At 35.3% G+C, this 14,078-nt stretch overlaps 1 protein-coding gene across 1 annotated transcript in view; it reads right to left on the reverse strand.

Annotated features, from left to right (window-relative positions):
• MALRD1 (MAM and LDL receptor class A domain containing 1) overlaps positions 1-14,078 on the reverse strand; it is a 649,658-nt gene that overhangs the window by 148,212 nt on the left and 487,368 nt on the right. The window contains 1 exon segment of the mRNA XM_049096644.1: positions 9,248-9,449. Coding sequence (XP_048952601.1) covers positions 9,248-9,449 — 202 coding nt within the window.

Below are 14,078 nucleotides of genomic sequence, written 5' to 3' on the forward strand. Positions count from 1 at the left end.
TGAAATATCTTTCTTATACCAATAAAAATTATTTCATACTAATAATTTACAGTGAAACACTGTGAAACATTCTTATGATTTTCATGTAAGTTCAATAAAAGCCTAAAAGTCTCAAGGATAATCTGATGGATTTTTATCTTGATGATTAATATGTTTAGTGAAAGTAAAATTGATTGCCTATTTTGAAAGGAAAAATATACACACAAGGAATTTCAGTTTTAAAGACCAGGAATTAAGCTCTTGCCAAATATTGCTGTACTTAAGGATATAAATGGTAAAATGCTCACTGTTAAATACATCAGTTATAAATTGGTAATTGTTTATCTCTGCCACATATCTCAATAACAATACTTAAAAAGATCACAAAAAAATTAAGACTATAGGAGGGGAAAATATTGCACATACACACACATAATTCTTCAGAACTTTTGGTTTGAGGATATTTTGAGCTATAATTTTTGTTCATATTTCCTGAAGGATCATTCACAGAGTATAAAAATCTTCATTTCTTTAAATATTTTATTTATTTATTCATTAGAGACACAGAGAGAGAGGCAGAGACACAGGAAGAGGGAGAAGCAGGCTCCACGCAGGGAGCCCAATGTAGGACTCGATCCCAGGACTCCAGGATCACACCCTGGGCCGAAGGCAGGTGCTAAACCGCTGAGCCACCCAGGGATCTCCCTTTTTTTTTTTTCATTTCTTTTTTCTTTCTTTATTTTTTAAATTTTTTTTCTTTTTTCATTAATAATAGTTATCTCTAATTTGGAGCCCTAAGAGGATCATAGTGATTTTCTTATTTAATTTTAATATCTAATAGCTTAAATATTCCCGGAAAGATGGAAGATGACCTTTGTTCGGACTAAAGAAAAACAGAAGAGTGTGGTACAAACAGAGATGTATGGGGAGCATGCAGAGTATAGATGAGTCAGGAGGGCTTATTTGGCGGTCAGAAGGCCTACACGAAAGAGAAAAGCCAAATGTCTGACCGAAGAGACAAAAGGAAAGGATATTTAACAGTTTCCAGAAGTTGGATCCAGTGTAAAAGCTGATAAGAACCTGAGAACAGATGCCAAACAGAAAATAATCATTATTTTCAAAGTGAAGAGCTGTAGCCACTCAAGGCTAAACTAAAATAAGTATAGAAGAAAGCTGAAAGAATTAAAAATGTATATAGAGATACATATAATGCCTTTATATATGTATACGTGCATTTGTACAAATATCATATGTAAGTATGCATGTGTGCACATGTGCCCATTGGTGCGTTGTTTGAAACCATGGAGCTCTTCACAAGTGATGGAAAGAGCGCGGATGATGGGCAACATAAGTGAGAGAGCACACAGGCTGTGGTGGAGGGGTGAACATCCTACTGCCAGAGAACCTGCTCTCCCCTAGCTCACATGGAGCTTGCACACTTGAAAGAAAATCAAGAATATACTTAGGGAAAATCAAGAGCTGAGGAAACAGAACATATTTCAGAGGCCCCCAAAGAGTTATCACTTTTATTCAACATTGACGTTTGCCACGATTATAGCCAGTTCTTTACTAACTAAAAAATAGTGATAGCAACGTAAATGATTGAAATTGCATAAATGAAGAATTTTCTGTCATCATCTAACTCCAAATAATCTAAAACGTGTGTGAATGTGGGAACATATATAAAAATATAAAATGTTAGAGTGTTTTTTGGTCATTTCTTTCTTGTCATGAGGCCTGGAACCCAAAGAGACCCTAGTGGATAACTCATTCCTATTTTATCGTTTCCAGATGGTACAACAGTTCCTGGTCGAATATTTCTATGCTGGTGTGGCTTCTATTATGCACAATATTGGACTAAGTTATATATTTGACCTAATTTAATGCTATTGTTCACTTGGTAGCTCTGGCCCATATTAACTGCAATTTTATTTAACAGTTAAAAAAATTCCCCAAATGCTGAACTCTTGACTTCTAATTTTAGGACCATTATTATTAAAAAAGCTTTTTAAATTCATGCTTCGTATTGCTTCCAGTTTACATTTCCCAAAGGAGGACTCCTGCTAAAAAATGATGCTTCAATACCTTACAGGATTAAGCCCACTGTCCTTGCATGATGAAGTACCATTGTCCTGATGCCTGACTCAGCCTCACCTCTCTTCTCCCTATCAAACCTACAGTTGAAGAGGAAAATAATGAATTTTTCAGATAAGATGGTATCATACTCTTTGCTGGCTCGGAAGGAACCAGGAAAGAAAATGCCATTCTCATTCCTGTGAGTGGGAAACCTTTTACTTACAGAAATGTTGAGTATCTTGACACCAATCAATTATTAAATTTTTGTCTAAGTGTAGAAGACTTGAGGTGGAGAGTGGGAAACTATTTCTCCATCATACACCAGAAATATATACAACTGAAGGAAATCGAAAGGTTTTAGGAAGGCCAAAGGAAAGACGGATGATTTGCTGAGGCTAGTGATAGAGAAGACCACTCAGGAATCAAATATAATTCTATGGTGATCTTTCAGAGATCTCTCAGCTGTGTTGTCTTGACTACTTCTATGACCCAACCCGAGAAAGTGACTGTGATCCCATAACTTCCAATTAATAGGGCATCAGCAGTAGAGATAGAGATAAATATAGCTATGTTTAACCATTATTTACTTTTGAGAAATATTAATGAGTAGCTTTATCTCTAAGTTCAGAGTGTTGTATATGATTGAATTATTATTTTAAAAAACACATGATTTTTAAGACTAATTTTTGCCTTTCTGATAAAATGATTAAAAGATTACTTTGAAGTTTATTGGGTTATCTTGCCCCATATGGGATACTTCAGTAGGCATGGCTAATATTACATTAATTGTATTACAATCAGAAAGACCAGAAGAGGCAAATAGCAAGGTGAGGATATTCTAGAACTTATGCTGACCTCCTCATTAATCAATCATTTACTCTATCTGGCAGAAACAACCCAGCCCGTCATCTCCTTATACCTGTTTTTACCAAAACTTAGTTATTTCTCTAACCTCATGTTTTCTATTTTGAGCAAGTTTGTATTAGCAAAAAGAACTCATACATATAAATCAATTTATTCTTTCTGAAGCCAAGAAAGTTGTGTTTTTGTTGTTTTCTATTTTTGCCACTTCCAACTATTTCCAGAAAGAGTAACCAGTCCTTTCTGGGTAAAGTGCTGTCACATGCTAATAAGATGGTATCAGAAAAACCGTTATCAGAATTGTTAAAGCCACTTGAATTTTAATTTAAAAAAAAAAAAAACAAACTCTTCTTAAAACATTTTTTTTTTTTTTTTTAGTGAAGTAGTGTCACTTTCTTCTTCTATTTCTTAGGCAACAAACAAACAAATTTGTTTTCATAAAGTCTGGATGTTTTCCAAATAACAACATATGTGTCCCAGGGAATCAGGAAAACCATAATAAAAGTAGACTCTAATAGCCCAAGAGAACAAAACAGAGCCAGATTGACCTTGGCAATGCAAAGCTCCCAGAATCTCTCAGACATACTTGGCTTGGTAAACAGTTGGCCCTACTTCTGAGTGAAAAAAAAAAAAAAAGGTCTTAGCAAAGGTTATGATAATTTCCAAAAATGATTAGGAATTTAGAAGAAGACTATTGTTTTTACATGCTAGAGAAAGTACTATATCACTACACCATGCTTTGTATTATGTATACATTATATTACTTAGACATTAAAGTATATATTATGTATATATTTGTCATACATACAAAAATATATGTTTATATGATAATATCAGTGCTCACATAAAAGCATTTACCTTTAAGAAGAATAGTAACCTGTGGTTTATCTTCAAGTTCAAAGAGAGGCACGTGTCAAATCCAGCCAGGCTAATGGCATATAGTTCATACTGGGACTGAGTCTTCCATGGTTTTCATTTGGATTTTTCCCCCTAATTAAACAAAATTCCTTCCAGCTTGATGATCAGCAAAAAAATCAAATAAGAACCATCTCATAGTATAATATGCAAGTTTCTCCAAATGCAGACCATGGTGGGGGGGTGTGGGTCCTGCTCACATATGCCTGTCTGGTATTAGCTTTTAATGCCATTTTCTGGTTCTTGTATTTTGTTTTGTTCTTCCTTTAAATGTAATGCCCCTTCCCAGAGCAAGTAGAAATTGTCCCATCTTTTGATGAACGGTGAGGACTTCGTGACCCACAATAATAGACTTAAAGGCTAACAATATTCTAGAAGTCAATAAGTGAACTATAATTGACTGATTATCATTTTCTTTCAGCTTTCTGTACATTCATCACTATTCATTTTAAAATTAGGCTCATGAGGGCATCCCTGGGTGGCTCAGCGGTTTAGTGCCTGCCTTTGGCCCAAGGCACGATCCTGGAGACGCGGTATCGAGTCCCGCGTTGGGCTCCTGGCATGGAGCCTGCTTCTCCCTCTGCCTGTGTCTTTGCCTCTCTCTCTCTCTGTCTATCATAAATAAATAAATAAATCTTTAAAAAAATAAATAAAATTAGGCTCATGAATTACTAACTGAATCAAAATTATAAAAATGAACCATATATTAAAATTGCATTTTAAATAATTTATGTATACTTGGTATATCACTTTGATATAAAATAGGTATCTATTCTCAGGGCAGCCCTGGTGGCCCAGTGGTTTGGCGCTGCCTTCAGCCCAGGATGTGATCGTTGAGATCTGGGATCAAGTCCCACGTCAGGCTCCCTGCATGGAGCCTGCTTCTCTCTCTCTCTCTCTGTGTGTCTGTCATGAATAAATAAATAAAATCTTTAAAAAAAAATAAGTATCTATTCTGTATCACATGCTGACTTGAAATTTATTTTATGCTTTTCTCAATCAACCTAAAAATTAAAGATCACTCATTCTCACTAAAATTAAAACACACACACACACAAAACAGGATAATGACAGCGGTGACTTTTTTTTTTAACACAGAGGGACCCAAAAAAAGACAGAAAATAAGCCATGCAAATCACAAAATACCATAAGATACATAATAGGAGAGCCACAAATTTCAGGCTAAGAGAATCTGCCACAAGGTTTGGCTTCCTGTGGGGAGTATTAAGGATAAATTCATGACAAAGGCTGCTTTGCTCTGAGCTTGAAAGTGGGAAAGCATTTACACAAGAGGAGGTAAAGGGCAAAGCGTTCCCAGCCAGAGAAGCGGTGGGACCAAAGTCATGGAGGTGGAAGAGTATGGAGCACAGCTGGACAGAGGAGGTCGGGGGGGGGGAGGGTCATATTTTAAGGGATTATTTCATAGACACAGATAAGAGTTGTACTAAACGATAAGAAACTTATTTAGTAGGTAATTGAGAGCCTGTAAGCATTTTTCTTCTCTTTTATAACTTCTATGAATTTGTGTATTTTCATTAGTTTCCCCTTTTATTTCCTATTAGAGTACAAACAGATAATTTATTATTCTTGGTTAGCTTTATAATTTGGTCCATATGCTACAGAGTATTGAAGCTTGATTATGATTAAAGAGAAAACTGGCCATCATGCAGACCTGGATGATGTGGAGATTAAATATGAGAGTATAATTTAGGGGACCCCGAAGCATGGGCTTGGTCAGGGACGCTTCCAACCAGCTCTTTTCTGACAGAGTGGTGCAGGGACCACTAGAGACCATTCATAGTGATGGCAGGGGAGTAGATAGACCATTTTCCAAAGCAAGTATTCAAAGACCATGAAATAAACCAGTCTTACCCACTGATTTAGTTCATTTCACTTGCTTCCCATTTTTCTTTCCAAGTTAGATTCTCAGTATTACATTTAATTTTTGGACCTATTCAAAATCCTTTCAATAAACTTAGTTTCTACTTAAGTTAGTGCAAGTCAGATTCTGTTGCTTACAGGTAAAAATCTTTTTGTTACTGTGTTGAGTAAGAAAGATACCAGATCCACTTTTCTGGAACTTACTCTATAACAGGTACTAGAAGATGAATATTGTGTTTCTATACATGTCAGTAAATTAGATAAATCAGTTATGCAGCCATTACAGAGATCCTACTGAGTAATAAGGAAGTCTTGAACTAGAGTTTGAGCAGAAAATGGAAGGGAAAAAAATAAGAAGGCAAAATCTATAGAATTTGTTGCCTTAGGTGTGTTTAGAGTATGGTAATGGAGAGGTAAAAAAATAAACAAATGAAAAAAAAAACACACAACTTATATTCATAACTGCCCTTCCAATCCAAATCCAGTGCAGCACACTGTAGATTCTCAACCAACACTGAGTGGATGAGGGGCAGGCCTGCTCAAGTTTACCAACATACCAAAGAGTGACAGGTCTTCTCTAACTGCAGTGACACCTCTGCTTGAACCTATCTGCCCTCACTCCTGTAGCCCCTTACCTGCCCCCTCCTTCTCTATGGACTCTCTCCCTTTTTTTTTTTTTTTTTTGTCATTCTTTATGCTATTCCCTCTACTTTCCTGATCCTCTGTACAAATCCAGCTGCATGTAATCATAAAATGGAAGATTTGGAAGGGACTTAAGACATTTTCTATTTCATTTCCCTGATGACAAAACATGGTCTAAGGAGTTTTAATGATTTTCTCAGAATTATATAATTATTTAGTGACACAGTCATGATTTAGACTTGCGTCTCCAAATTGTAGTCCAGCTGTCACCTCTCCATCACTCAATATATGTCTACAATATATATCATGTAATACTTTATGGAACTTCTCTCCCCAGATCTTCAAGTAAGTCAAGTGGAATTGCAGTTTATTTGGTGGTATTGCATGCTCCTGACATGTCATTATTGAGGTCCTCACATCTCTGTTTGAGAAATATCGGTTTAATGGATGATTTTCTAAAAACATCTGCCTGAATCAACCATGAAGCAATCCTGTAAAAACTATACCTAGAAGTTCTGGATTTTGGATGGGCATTTGTTTGGAGGTGCTTCTTTTATAGGAAATCACAGAAAGAAGACATGGGTTAATGTGAAAGATCTTACTGTTTGTTGTTGTTTGTTTTTTTAACTGTCCACAAAAATAGAATCTGTTCTATAACATGGTGGTTAATAACCTACTTAGGCAAATGTTAGAAACCCAATCAGTTATTACTGTTATTATGATTATTTAGAATTATAGTAACTATACAGCTCAGATTTCTTAGGCCTTGTATTAAATTAGGCTCTGGAGAAGAAACAGACAAGTCCTCTTGCTCTTGAAGAGCTCAAAACTAGTGGAAAGTGATACGAAATTCATGTATGTATATGTATGTATGTGTATGTACATATGTATGTATGTTTATATGCATGTGGCAAGAGCTAAGAATAAGTAGGGAAAGGAAAAAAAACTGGAGATAGAGGACAGAGAATACTTTGATAGAACAGTGACTGGAAGGAACTAAGAATGGAAATGACGAAGAGCATTTACTCTTGGAAAGACAGAGTTTTCCCTAAGACAGGTAGTGACAAAAAAGACTTTGGTTGTCGATACAGGTACATTTAGAGGTAGAAAAGAAACATTGAGGGAATTTGTAACCAAAGGGAGTTATCTTCTATTCAAAGATATAAGAACATTGGCAGAGTAAAGAAAGTTGAAGGGAACAGCTGGGAGACTTGAAGATTGTTGTAGAAGAGCAGTGTCAGGGAATGGGAACCTTGACCACAAGATAAGATGATAAGCCAAAATTTTTTGTGGTCTCAATAAGCATGACCAGCAGCAGCCTGGAAAATACAAATGGTTATAATAACCCAACTTCAAAGACTGATAAGGCCATTAAGACTGAACATGACCTGAATACTTGTATGTATTACACGAAGTTAGTCTGATCAATAAATATGTTAATACATGTGAAGTGCTTAGCACAATGCCTGGTACATAATTATAACCCAAATTTATCTTTAAAAAATTGGATACAGGGGCACCTGGGTGGCACAATCAGTTAAGCATCTGCCTTCAGCTCAGGTCATGATCCCGGAGTCCTGGGATAAAGCCCTGCATCAGGCTTCCTATTCAGCTGGGAGTCTGCTTCTCTCTCTTCCTCTGCCCCTCCCCTCACTTGTGCATGCACATGCACACTCTCTCTCAAATGAATAAATTTTAAAAATCTTTAAAAAATAAAAAAATGTACATAAAATAACTCAAATTGCTGACTGAGAATGGAATTGAGATGCTAGATCATTGGATCTGAGATTATTAGGAAAAAAGTATAAAGGAGCTATTTTCTGGAAGAAAGTAGGAAGCACTGAGAATCTAGAATTGTATTTTTTCTTGTTAATTATGTTTGAAAACAGGTTTAAGAGTAGTAATCAGAAAGTAGAGGATATAATGATTAGATGAGGTTTTCAACCCTAAAATTTCAGACAGGATAATAAGATCCAGGATGTTAGTGTGGGAGCGGGTTATGGAAGAAGAATATTTATAAAGATGACTAGAATTAAAGACATCAACAATTTACCTAGGCTGAGTGACCTGGAAGTTGAAATTGCCCAGAATTTAGCATTCAGAGAAAAACCATTTGGAGGATAAGAACCCAGATGTGGGAGTTAAAATGAAGAAACTTAAATTTTTTTTTAAATTTCTATTTTTCTAAAGTAATCTCTACACTCAGCATGGGGTTTGAACTTACAACATAGGGCTTGAACTCACAACTGAGCTAGCCAGGCACCTCAAAAAGAAGAACCTTTTAAATAACCCTGTAAAAATAAAATTTTGAATGAGGCATAGAATAGCCAGAAAGACAATGAATGGCTCTGTTATTTAACATTGAAAATCTGAAGACTTTAAAATGGCCACTGAAGTGGAAGCATCATAAATAGCAGACATTCGGATTTCAGTTAAGGGGATGATTTCATACAAAAAGAGTTATTGATAAGATTCTTGTTTTGACTAAGAATTCTAGATTGTACAGTAGAAACAGTGAGGAGAAGGGAGATGGCCTAGGAAATGGGAGAAAGCTAATATGGATGGAAAAGGTAGTTTGCAAGATGGCAGGTGATCAGAAGAATCCTTACCTTGTGCAGTTATTGTGAACCTTTAGAAATAAAGAAAGTAGACAATAATGCTCTTTTAATGAAACTAAACTTTCCTCTACATCTCGTAAGGAACCATAATCAATTTGGCTACCTGGAGGACATGAAAACTTTATGGGCAGAAAGCAACATCTACTGTTCTTCCTTCAGTGTATACATAGTATTGTACCTGGAAACAAATGTTATTCATCAGGAATTCCCAATTCTTCTATATATGGATAGCAAAAACAATACTTGCACACCCCATCTACTGAAGAATCACTTACCTCCAAAGACACATTCTGGGGTGAAAGTGATGTCATCAAGGGCAATAAAGATGTCCTCATTTCCAGCCAAATCAGCTTCAAATGCCACTGTAAATGCACTGTTACTGGAGAGAAGCACATGTCTATACCGCCAACCGCTTCTTTTGTTTCCAATCACTGACCACACCAGGATGTTTAGTCCAGATTCCTCAATGGTATATATCTAATAATAAGGGGGGGGGGAGAGTCCACTCTTTACAGCTTGAATGTTAGAGATATATGGGCATCCTGGTTGTTAATGAAAGAATGGAATCTGGCAATGTGACAGCACGACACCTTGACTATCATACTTTTTTTCAGTACAAATTGGAGTTACAGAGTGAGTTATATTTTCTTTAAGTAGTCAGACCTCTGTTTGATTTTGTCATGTCTATTTTTATTTTTATTTTTTTACTTTTTTAAGATTTTATATATTTATTCATGAGAGACACAGAAAGAAAGAGGCAGAGACACAGACAGAGAGGGAGAAGCAGGCTCCATGCAGGGAGCCTGATGTGGGACTCGATCCCAGGAATCCAGGATCACGCCCAGAGCCAAAGGCAGGATCTAAACTGCTAAGCCACCCAGGCTTCCCTTTCATGTCAATTTCTGTGCATCATAGTAGGCGAGGCCAAAACCTGTAACTGTCGTAAGATTCTAAAAGGCTGGAAGAACTATAAAACTAGAATTTCTCATTGCTAAAGGACTTTGTCCATGTTTTGCCAAGGTTGTTTTAAAAGAAGAGAACATTTATAATAAGTGAACATGACTATGTACAAGCCATTTCAAAAGCCAAAGTAATGCACAGGACATATTTACTATTTGAACAAATGGGGAATCTTCCTGAATTAATTAACATCAATATCCAAGACTTTTTAAGTGTAAGGACTAACAGATTCAATAAATAAAAGTGAAATAGCAATAAAGTTAGCTTTGAAACCAACCACCAAGTCAAGTTCCAGTAATCTTTAAACAGTAAAAAAACAATTCAAAACAAATTTTAAAAATGCCATTTCCCACTGCTCTTCAAAAAAAAATCTGTATTTTAAATAACAAAAACACACAAGGTTGTAAATATATTTTTTCTATATTACCTTTCTATACCTAAATTATTTCCCTAGAATAGTAATGTATGTTAGCAATCACTTACACAACTCTTTCTTTTTACATGGGAAAAATATGACTCAGAAAAAAGAAAACCCATGAATAATTTTCTTCTATTGAAACAGTTTTCGCCCAATGACATTCTTCCCTACTAAAAAATTATATTTTCTCATTTTTCTCAGCATCTAAATTTATCTAAGGATAATTTATCCTACAAAAGTTTATCCAGGGACACCTGCGTGGCTCAGCAGTTAAGCACATCTGCCTTTAGCTCAGGGTGTGGTCCTGGAATCCTGGGATCCAGTCCCACACCAGGTCCCCGGCATTGAGCCTGCTTCTCCCTCTGCCTGTATCTCTGCCTCTCTCTTTCTGTGTCTCTCATGAATAAATAAATAAAATATTTTTTAAAAAATGTATCTAAATTTTATACTATCAGGAGAAAATTACTACTCCTCATTCTGCTACATGTAATGATACTATATTGGCATTCCAGAAATTTTTCCAAGAGCCACCAAATTATGTAGAGCCAGAAATTAGCATGCTATTAATATTCACTATTATAAAAAATCTAAGTCAGAAATCCAACTATTAATGGAAGATTAAAAATCAGTAACAAGGGATCCCTGGGTGGCGCAGTGGTTTAGCGTCTGCCTTTGGCCCAGGGCGTGATCCTGGAGACCCGGGATCGAATCCCACGTCCGGCTCCCGGTGCATGGAGCATGCTTCTCCCTCTGCCTGTGTCTCTGCCTCTCTTTCTCTCTCTCACTGTGTGCCTATCATAAATAAAAAAAAATTAAAAAAAAATCAGTAACACAATATGATGATCACAGAAAAAGAAAAATAGAAAAACTTGCCCCAATCTGGAAATCTGAAAAGTGAGATTTAATATCAATGGTATGGAAAAGCACACATTTTGTAAGCAAAAATTAGTTTTTATATTGATTCCTCAATACATGAAATAAACTAAGATTCAGTATGAAGAGATTTTGGCTCAAAACTGCATTTCCAGTCTCACACATAAGCACTCTAAGATTTAAAGCTCTAAGATCAGGTGGGTACCTATTTCTCAAATTAATACAAAATTCCTACATTTTTAAAAAATTAAAAAGGTAAGAAGCTTCCAATTAAATGTGATAGCAGGACAACTTTATAAAGTCAACCTAAGTTGAATTATCTTTTTTATCTTTATAAATCCTGGCTTACAACATAAAGATTTAAAAGGGGATGGCTTTATTTAGAACTCTTTTTCCAGAAAAACCAATTCCGAAAAACAAATTACATGAAAATACAACCCAATACTTTCTTTTTTCAAAACCCTAGTGTAAATGTATTTTGTTAATTTATCTATTTTTATTGTTTTTCATTTCATTTTTCTCTCTGCTTCAATCATGTTAATCTTCAATTAATCTTACTTGCTATTGCCAAATTCCATTTCCTTCATTCTCCTTTTACTCTGCTTCTCCTAAATCCATAATGACATCCCCTGCCTGTTCTCCCTCCCCCTGTGCCTTTATGAGCATTAACTGTCTAATAGACTTCACCTATGTTACCCATTATTTCACCATACAACAGTCCACATTAATTCTCATCAATTTCACTAATTCACTAATTAATTCCAATTAAACTTTTTGACAGTCTCAAGGGTTGTTTCAATTGTAACATGTATTTATAATGCTACTAACATATTAGATTGAATAATTGCATGTTATGTACAGTGTTTCTGTAGCTACAATGGCCAATGGTAAAAATAGGAGAATCATTTAAGGACTCCATATAATGTTAGGGTTTTTTTTATGGCCAATGAGAAACCCAAAAAGGCTAATATTATTTATTTCTGTTTTCCAATAAAAACAACATTCATTATATTCAGAGAAATTTCTGTGATAACTGTCAGCAAAACATTTATTTTTCAAAAATCTATTACTTTGAAAAAGTAAAATGGCTTATTTCCTTAAATAATTCTAATTTATTCATTATATTTTATTACACATATTTTACTGAAAACCATTTTATGTTTCAATAATAACTTATTATTTGAGATAGCCTCTAAAATCAGCCACTGAATAAGTAATTTGGCTACTTCAATTCTGATATTCTAAGTTGTGGTTGGACACACACCCATTAACATAATAATACTTAACATTATATATTATAAAACAATCATTTTATCATGATTTTTATAAAACAAGATGGATTCAAGAATAAATAAAAATGATATAATGTTTTAGATATTAAATCAAGATTATTATATTCAAGAATGATATAATTGTAACTGCTTATGACATAGGGCAGGGAAAACTTGAAGAGAACTTTCTAAATCAAAACATAGAAAAAATGATATGTCATCTAAGTGCAAATATAATACTATTCAATTAAATATATGTTACACTTTCTGAGGAGGAAACTCTTCAACACTGATTTAGAATGAGCACACCTTTGGAGGAAGATATTCAATAAAAGATACGATGAGGTAACAGAAAATATGAGTTAATGTTTAAATTACAGGATAGTATGAAAACCAGAGACCAGCTATATCAACAATACCCACAAATGTAGGTTTTCCAGGTGAAGAAGTAAAAGAACATAATTAGCAGATTATCCTAAAGTTCCTCTCCAGCCAGCCACAAAATCCAAGTGCCTGCAACATGGAAGGTAGGCTGGTACTGATTTAGGGTTTTCTAATGGACACTTCCAGATATCAGAAACTCTTTATCCATTTCATTATATATTTAAGTTATTGAAATTAGTGCATGAAATGCATCAGAAAGATAAAACCTTGGGTTTGCTTGATCCCAGTTACTCCTGGCTATTCTGCTAGATGTCTTTTCTTTAATCACCACTGATAGGGTAAAACAACGAACTGAGCTACACAATCCTTTTTAATGCAGAGTTTCTCTTGACTTCATTTGAAAACACTCAAATTTATAAAATAAAAAAATCAAGAGTAATGAAAAGGGAAATTTCCTTCAAAAAGAAGAATTTATGGGCATTAAAATTATTTAATAAAAGAGAAATAACACCCACATTAATGAAAATTTAGCGCTTTCACATATGTTATGTGATCTTAGTACACAGCTGAACATAGAGTAGGACTATTGACTGCCATCTACAAATCTGGAATTAGAATTGTAGACAGAGATTAAACAACCCATTACTTGTACACATAAGAGGCTTCCAATCCTCCATATGGCATAAAGAAGAGATTAGAAATCATCATACTAGTTCTAAAAAGAAAAAAGCTGAGCTAAAAATCAACAACTATTCTTAGATCCATCCGACAATTGATGTCAAACAGCTATCATGAATACCACCCCCAAAATTCAGAAGAATAATAGGTAGATACAAAGAATCACCGCTTACTGGGACAGAAGCCTCAGGACAGAAACGCCAGTGGGAACCAGCAGCAGGGTAGGGAAACGTGGACTGAAACTGATGAATTGCTGAAGGCTCACTATAGACAAGTTTCAGAGTTAAACACTCTTTTTTTTTCTTTAAAGACTTTTTCTTTATTTATTGATGGGAGACACAGAGAAAGAGGCAGAGACATAGGCCAAGGGAGAAGCAGGCTCCATGCAGGGAGCCTGATGCAGGACTGGACCCCAGACTCAGGATCATGCCCTGAGATGAAGGCAGATGCTCAACTGCTGAGCCACCCAGGCATTCCAGGGTTAAACATTCTGAAGGGACTCTACACTTTTGTGAGTTTGAC

This window comes from Canis lupus, chromosome 2, assembly GCF_003254725.2.
Source record: "Canis lupus dingo isolate Sandy chromosome 2, ASM325472v2, whole genome shotgun sequence".
Taxonomy (NCBI): Eukaryota; Metazoa; Chordata; class Mammalia; order Carnivora; family Canidae; genus Canis; species Canis lupus.